The following is an 8,612-nucleotide window of genomic DNA, read 5'->3' on the forward strand; positions in this document are numbered from 1 at the left end:
CCATCTGAATATCTTCTTTGGTGAAATGTCTGTCCATGTCCTCTGCCCATTTTTAAATTGGATTGTTTGTATTGTATTGTAGAGATTACTTCTTTGTCTAATATGCCATTGCAAAAAAAAAAAAAAAAAATTTTCCCCACTCTGTGGGTTGTCTGTTCACTCTTGCGGTGAAATCTTTGATGCACATTAAGTGTCTAATTTGGGGGAGGTTCCAGTCATCTATTTATCTCCTACTGACTGTGCGTCTTTAGTTATGTGTGACAGTATCAGAGTCCCTATGTTTGTCCCTACTTTTTCATTGATGATCTTTATAGTTCAAATTGTACATGTAGGTCTTTAATCCATGCTTTATTTTTGTATATGGTGTGAGGTGTGGGTCTTGTTTCCATTTTCTGCAAACAGATTACCAGTTTGCCAGCACTGTTTGTTGAAGAGACGATCTTTTCCCCATTTAATGTGTTTTGGCCCTTGGTCAAAGATCAGCTGACTCTAGGTAAGGTGGATTTACTTCTGGGTTCTCAATTCTGTTCCACTGATGTATGTATGTAGCATTGTACCAGTATCAGGCTGTTTTGACGACTGTGCTGTATTAGTATACTTTGAAACCAGAAAGTGGTATCACTCCAACTTTGTTCTTCACAACGTTAAGTCTTCCAATTCAGAAGCAGACGTGGTATTGCCATGCATTTGACCCCAGATAGAGCAAACACTGCACAGGAGGGGGTACCACTGACTGCTGGGTTGGCAAGGGTGGGACTAATCAGGAACAGGAAAGAACCACACACCCCTTGCTACCAACCTCCAGCTGTGTTCTATGCTGCAGACCACTGTATCAACAATTGGCTTGAAAAGGCTGAGGAGCCTAAAGTCCAACTGTTTTTCTTCTCTCTGGCTGGTTCTGTTCTGCTTCCTCTTCCAGTTGACACTCAAGTGACCTCTCTAGCCTATCCTCTGAAGCTCAGGGTTCCAGGATCACTGTCATTGTCTCTTTTACTTGGCCTCCCATGTCTTTGTTGCAGAGGGTTGATTCAGCATATCTGCATACTTTACCACTGTGCTCTGAAAGTCTCATTCAGGAATATTCTTAACAGTGCTATTTATACCAACATTATTGCAATAGTGTGAGTGTACCTTTTTTAAGTCTGGACACAAAAAGTAAAAACATATGGAGTTCAGCAACATTCAAAGTCTCTTACCTATGAAAAATGAATGAGGTTAGAGAAAGTTGGTGGCCTTAATTCAAAATACTCATCTAGTACAGTGACTGTGTAAATTTCTGGGGTATACTTGTCACAGGAACTTAAGCAACATTTAGACCCCTAAGTGGCACAAATGGTTTGTGCTCAACTATTACCTAAACATTGATGGCTGGAATCTGTCCAGAGTGCTGCAGAAGAAAAGTCCTGGCAATCTGCTTCCATAAAGATTACAACCAAGAAAAAAACCTATGGGATACAGTTCTATTTTGTAACATATAAGGTTGTCATGTGTTTGAAGCCGCTCAATGGTAATAGGTTTTCCTGAATAACATTCACTTAAGTTACCATCCATAAGCCTGGCTGAGCTTCATGATAATTTGTAAGAGTTGTTAGGAAAAATATTCTAATAGAAAACATCATCTATGGAGTCCTGGAGTGGTGATGTAGGATAAGCACTAGACTGCTAACCACAAGGTTGGTGGTTCAAATGCATAAGCTGCTCCTTGGAAACCCTATGCAGCATTGTTATGAGTCAGAACGAACTAATTGGAACTTAACAATGACAACATGGAACTGGTAACAAAACTAGAAAATTACAGTATAATATATATTAAACTTAGTAGAGAAGAATGGAATATATATATTTATGTTGAATAAAGGAAAATTTAATCCAGACTTTTTGGAAAAATAAATTTTAATTGTAAAAAAATTTTTTTTCAGTCATACTGAAAATAAATAAATAAATAAAAGTCTACAGGTTTATAAATAGTTGCTATTTGATCATAGTTCATTTTTGTATGAAGTCATTATAATTAATTCTGCCTAATGAGGTCTTTAAGGAGCTCTGGTAGCATAGTGGTCACGAATCAAGCTGCTAATCTCAAGGTCGGCAGTTTGACACTACCAGCTGTTCTGCGGGAGAAGGATGAGGCTTTCTGCTCCCATAAAGATTTACAGCCTCAGAAACCCAGTGCAGGGTCACTAAGAGTGGGAACTGACTCTAAGGTACTTAACAACAACAATGAGGTCTTTTTAAAAATTACTTCAAAGTATGTTGTTGTTGTTAAATGTTATTGATTCCTACTCAACGTCACTCTGGATAGGGTTTCCAAGGAGTAGCTGGTGGGTTTGAACTACCAACCTTGTTTTTAGCAATTCAATCCTTACCGTACAGTGCCACACCGTAACTCCTCAACGTACTGTTATTGTTAAGTGCCGTCAAGTTGATTCCAACTCATAGCAACCCTGTGTAGGTTTTCCAAGGAGCAGCTGGCAAGATTGAACTGCCAATCTTGTGGTTCAAATCGACCTTGCAGTCCAGTGAATTAACCCACAATTAAGCCATACCAGGACTTGTCCTCAAAGTATGCTGTTGTTGTTGTTGTTAAGTACCATAGAGTCAGTTCTGACCCATAGCGACCCTGTACAGGGTTTCCAAGGAGTGGCTGGTGAGCTTGAACCACCACCTCTCAAAGTATAGTTATCAATAATTTAAATAAAATTATTTTAAAATAGTGAAATTATAAAGAAAATGTATTCGACAACAGATTAAAATGTTGAAACATGTTTCTATATATCTGTTAATACTTTTATCTATTTTATACACATACAAATAACTCCTTTACAATATTAGAGATAATTTCTTACCAAGTAGGAGATATTAACTTCATTTCCAATGTCCTCAGTAGAATTAATAATTTCAGGAACTGTTTCATTGGCCGCAATTGAAATATGGTATTCACTTGCAGAACTTAAAAGAAATTAATTGTAAGAAGAAAAATAAAATACAACAGAACTTTTATTTGACTCCATTTGCTTCTTCTTTGTTCATACTATGTTATGTTATATTATACTACTAAAATATTACTCAGAGAATTTAAATCAAGTGGAAATTCCCCTACTCTGAAACTTAAAATAAAATCTGTAGGAAGGGAGAAGGGTTATATGATTTAGTTGAACAACTGCAGATGGCTCTTTGGACTTCTGGTTTGGCACTGTGGATCAGCACTGGGCTGCAAACCACAAGGTCAGCAGTTCAAACTCATCAGCTGCTCCTTGTCACTATAAGTCAGAACCAACTTGATGGCTCTTAACAACAACATTTGGTTCTAAATGTTAAAATCTGAATATTAAAAAAAATTTTGCTACCATTGTTATCAAATTAAAAGTAAAATATTTCCATGAATTCACTCACAGTGTTTATAGTGTGTGAATCATCATGCAAACCCTAGATAATTTTAGTAGTGTTGAATTTTAAATTTATTTTTTTTAAATGTATCTCTCCACAACTAAAGTCCTATAGATTTGCAGGTAAACTTAAACATTCATTCTTCTCCACAAACTTGCTAGAATGGAATATAACACATTCTTAACAGTACTTCAATCAAGAGAAGGTAAATACATAAATAGACATTTAGAAATTATTTGTCAAAATTTGATTTTAAGTAAATGGGAGATTCTTGGGAAAAGCCAAAGTATATGGCAAACACAGAAAGCAGGGGACTGAATGTAAGACCTGAGAAACATAAGCAAAATCTAAGTACACACCCTATAAATCTCTCATTGTTGTGGTCTGTCATCAGTAAAATATTTTGTTGTTGTTAAGTGCTGTCAAGTCGGTGCCAACCCGTAACGCCCCTGTATAGGGTTTCCAAGGCATGGCTGGTGGTTTGAACCACCACTTTGTGGTTCAAATCGACCTTGAGGTCCAGTGCTTATCCTACAGTGTCACCCCAGGACTCCAAAGTATCACTCTGTGTTGTTAAGTGCCAATGAGTCATTCCGACCCATAGAGACCTTCATTAGGGTTTCCAAGGAGGAGCTTGTGAGTTTGAACCACCGACCTTGTGGTTCAAACCAACTTTGCAGTGCAGCACATTAACCCACAGTGCCACATCAGGACTCCCCAAAATATCACTAGCTCCTCACATGTTGTATTATTTAGTGCCCTTGTTATCTTATTTTACTGTGCAAGAGACTCAAGATGTTAACACAGATTGCTGGGCTCCACTCTAAAAGCTTCTGATTCAGGTTTGTGGTAAGGCCTGAGAATTTCCCAGGTGCTGCTAATGCTATTGGCGGGGCAGTAAACTTTGAGAATTACTTAGTAGCAATGCATCAAAATAAAAGTGTTTCCTCCTACCTGTGAAACTGTAGTCCAACCTCATATTTCACAGGAATGGAGATGTTGACCTCATTGTCAGAAAGGGTTTCTGGAGGTTCTTCACTGTCACTAGAAAATAATCAGCACATTTGTGACAAACTATTAAATTACTGACTAATTGTTTTTGCATATATGTCTGAATTATGTTGACTAATTTTCTTGCTATTCTTATTTTGCTGAGTTTTCATTGGAAAAGGGTATTGGATTTTATCAAATGACTTTTCTGTATGGATTGAGAGGATCATGTGATTCTTTTCCTTTATTTGTTGTTACTGTTGTTGAGCCAGTTCCAACCCATGACGACCCGGTATAGCGTTTCTGAACAGCAGCTGGTGAGCTTGAATTGCCGACCATGCAGTTGAAACCGACTTTGCAGTCCAGTGCATTAATCCACAGCACCATACCAGGACTCCTAGGGATGAGTTATACTGACTGATTTTCTAATGTTGAACCATCCTTTCATAGATAGTATGAATCTCACTTGATCATGATGTTTTTGGGTTTTGATATGTTGATGAATTTTGCTGGCTTGAATTTGGAGAATTTTTGCATCTATATTAATGAAAGACATTGGTCTGCAGTTTTTATTTTTAGTGGTGTTTTTGCCTGGCTTTGGTATTCCTTTCTTTTCAATGTACTGGGATACTTTGAGCAAAACTGATGTAAAGTCCTTTGAAAGTTTGGTAGAACTCTCCAGTGAAGCCATCTAGGATGAGGATTTTTGTTGTAATGGTTTTGAGGTTTGGTTTTGTTTTGCTTTTAAGGAAAACTGCACTTTCTTCTGTTGTGAGAAGTCTATTTAGAGTTTCTACTTCCATTTCTGTTAAGCAGCTAGTATGTATCTAGAAAGTTTGCCAATTTCTTCTAGGTTTTTAAAAATTTGTTTGAGTATAATTTTTCATAATAGTCTGTTACCCTTTTATATTGTGATTGGTTCTGTTCTATTTTTGTCTAATGCCATCCATTTTTCTTCCTTTTTTTAGATTGTTTCTTCTTGTCAATTTGGCTTGTCTATGCCTATCAATTTTACTGATCTTCTCAAAGAACTAACTTCCAGTTTTATTGACGCTTTCTACTATTTTTCTATTTCCTTTTTTTTCTCCTCTGACCTTTATTGTTTCTTTTCTTCATGTATTTGCTGTTTTTTCTAGTTATTTGAGTTGGGCTAAGTTACTGATTTCGACCTTTTTTTTTTTTTTTTATACCAGTGTTTAAACTTTTATTTCCTACCTTCTTTTTTGATGTATACATTTATTACTGTACATTTTCCTTTGAGCACTGCTTTTGTTGTGTCCCACAGGTTTTGGTATGTTGTAATCTTCTCATTTGATTACAATACTTTTGAAATTTCACTTTGAATTTCTTCTGTGACTCACTAGTTTTTAAGTAAGGTGTTAATTCAGTTTCCATATTGTTATGAATGGTTTTTCCCCCTGCTTTTTCCATCATTTATCCCTAGTGTTTTAATGTTAGGGTTAGAAAAGCTATTTTGTATCAGGGGAATCACCCATGTGCATTACAGAAAAATGTGTACTGTGTTGCTGTTGGGTGGTGAGTCTGTATATGAATAGGATATTAGTTACTTAATTGTGTTATTTAGATTTTCTGTATCTTTACTGAGTTTCACTTCAGTTCTGTCCACTGTCAGAAGTGATGAGTTCAAGTCTCTTCTTACTGTTGGTGTTAGGAGTCATCAAGTTAGTTCCATCTCATAGTGACTCTATGTCAACAGAATGAAACATTACCTGGTCCTATACCATCCTCTAGTAGCCTAGTGGTTACGAACCGGACTGCAAATCTTAAGGTCAGCAGTTCAAAACTACCAGCTGTTCCTTGGGAGAAAGATGAGGCTTTCTGCTCCCGTAAAGATTTACAGCCTCAGAAATCCCATACAAGGTCACTATGAGTCAGAACCAACTCCACGGCACATAACCAACCAACCAACACCATCCTCACAATTATTGTAAAACTTTATATTCCTTGTTTAAATTCTGTTAGTTTTATTTATTTTGTGGCTTTTTCATTGAGTACACAAATATCTATTATTTGCATATCTTTTTAATGAATTCACTCCTTAATCATTACATTATACTCTTCTTTGTCTCTTATAGTAGGTTTTTACTCAAAATTATTATTACTATTTCTGCTCTTTTTGATTACTATATGCTTGATATAGTTTTCTATCCTTTGATTTTAAATTTATATGTCTTTATGTATAAAACGTGTCTCTTGTAGGTAACATACTGATGGTCATTTTTTTAAATCTTTTTCTCTTGACTGATGCATTTAGTCCATTTGCATTCAATGTGATTAATGATGTTGTTGTTGTTGTTGTGTGCCGTGGAGTCGGTTCCGACTCATAGTGACCCTGTACAGGATTTCTAAGGCTGTAATTCTTTACGGGAGCAGAAAGACCCATCTTTCTCCCGCGGAACAGCTGGTAGTTTCGAACAGCAGACCTTGAGTTTAACAGCTTGATTTGTAACCACTACGCTACCAGAGCTCTTTGATAGGTATGAATTAATTATTTTTCCATGTTTTTCTTTTGTTGTATTAATGGTTTCTTTAATACTTTTTATTTTCTATGCTATTATTTTTTGTATGTGGATTTTCTTTTTCTATGATTACTGTTTTTGTGTTTACTGAGCTTTTAAAAAATTACCTTTTTATTTTGGTGATTAGCTCTATTAACTCTCTTTGTGGTTACCCTGAAGTTTATCTTTTTCCTCTACATTGCCCTGACTTCCTCTTCATATAGAAGTTCTATAGTTACACATTTGTTTCCCATTTTTGTTTTGAGTTGTTGCTGTTCAGTGCTTAACACCTCTGGTTTCCTGTAGTCAGTTTTGTAGCTTTATTTGACTTTTGTGAAATTTTTATCTGAGTTAGTATTTGGGTGCTGTTGAAGGCACTTGGCTCTAGCTCCATGGATCAGTAGACTAGTTCCATCAATTAAGTGCTTGGAGGCACCCCTCTCTGCAAGCTAGCCTTCTGCCCAAAGTCACTCAGCTTTACTTGCTCTGTGGGCTCTGTGGGCTGTCTGGTGCTCTGACTTTCAGACCTGCTACTTCTTCTCCTCTGTCCCTCCTTTGCTACTCCTCCAGTGTCACAGCTTTCTGTCCCTAGGTTGAGGGGGTTCAATGCACAGGGTTGAAAGAATAATGCTCCACTCCTGGCTCTTCTTGATTGTAGTGACATATGCCTCCTGCTTCTGAGATGGCTCATTTTATGCCCAGAAGGATGGTAACCCAGGGACCAATTCCCTCATTAGGTTTCTAAGAATTTACAATAAACAATCTGTTTAACAACAACCCTGAAGTGAACCATCGAACCCATCAGCCCTTCTTAGACTCCTTTGGTGGGAGTTTAAAAAGACTATGGCTAGAAGAATCACTATATTAATTTACTGGAATGCAAAGTCTGATGTTAAGAAGATTGAACTGACACGAATACAATTTATTGAATTATAAAAGGACAATATAAAATTTTTGGACCAGATAATGATTCAGTTGGTCAGCCAATAAATTTTTTTAATTATCAGAGCCTATGAAATTCTAAATGAATTTAAATGTAATTTCACAGAAATTAAGTGATATATGATTATATAATATTCTATAACTCATAGAACTCATAATTTAAATGGAAATTTACTTAGTTTGCTAAATATTCATATTGTTGTTGTTAGGTGCCATTAAGTCAGTACTGACTCATAGCAACGCTAATGCACAACAGAACAAAACACTGCTTGGTCCTGGGTCAACCTCACAATTGTTGCCACACTTGAGCCCATTGATGCTGCCAGTTTCCCAATCCATCTCACTAGAGTCTTACTCTTTTTCTCTGATCCTTCATCTTACCAAACATGATTTGCCTCTCCAGTGACTGGTCCCTCCTGACAATATGTCTGAAGAATGAGAGCTGAAGTTAGGCCATCCTGGCCTCTAAGGAGCACTCTGGCTGTACTTCTTCCAACACAGATGTGTTGGTTCTTTTGGCAGCCCATGGCACCTTCAATATTCTCCTCCACCACCATAACTCAAAAGCATCAATTCTTCTATGATCTTCCTTATTCACTGCCAACTTTCACATGCATATGAGGTTATTGAAAATACCATGACTTGGGTCAGGTGCACCTTAGTCCTCAAGCTGACATCTTTGTGCTTCAACACTATAAAAAGGTCCTCTTCAGCAGATTTGCCTAATGAAATACATCATTTGATTTCTTGACTGCTGCTTCCATGTGTGTTGAT

General features: G+C 36.8%; 1 protein-coding gene across 1 annotated transcript in view; it reads right to left on the bottom strand.

Moving 5' to 3' along the window:
* ITGA1 (integrin, alpha 1) overlaps nt 1-8,612 on the bottom strand; it is a 182,509-nt gene that overhangs the window by 20,151 nt on the left and 153,746 nt on the right. Inside the window, exons 23-24 of the mRNA XM_006865762.1 lie at nt 4,342-4,431; nt 2,847-2,949 (exon numbers count right to left, since the gene is read on the bottom strand). Of these exons, the coding sequence (XP_006865824.1) occupies nt 2,847-2,949; nt 4,342-4,431 (193 nt within the window). The remainder of the gene's footprint in view (nt 1-2,846; nt 2,950-4,341; nt 4,432-8,612) is intronic.

Source organism: Chrysochloris asiatica, unplaced genomic scaffold (genome assembly GCF_000296735.1).
Source record: "Chrysochloris asiatica unplaced genomic scaffold, ChrAsi1.0 scaffold00082, whole genome shotgun sequence".
In the NCBI taxonomy this organism is placed as follows: domain Eukaryota; kingdom Metazoa; phylum Chordata; class Mammalia; order Afrosoricida; family Chrysochloridae; genus Chrysochloris; species Chrysochloris asiatica.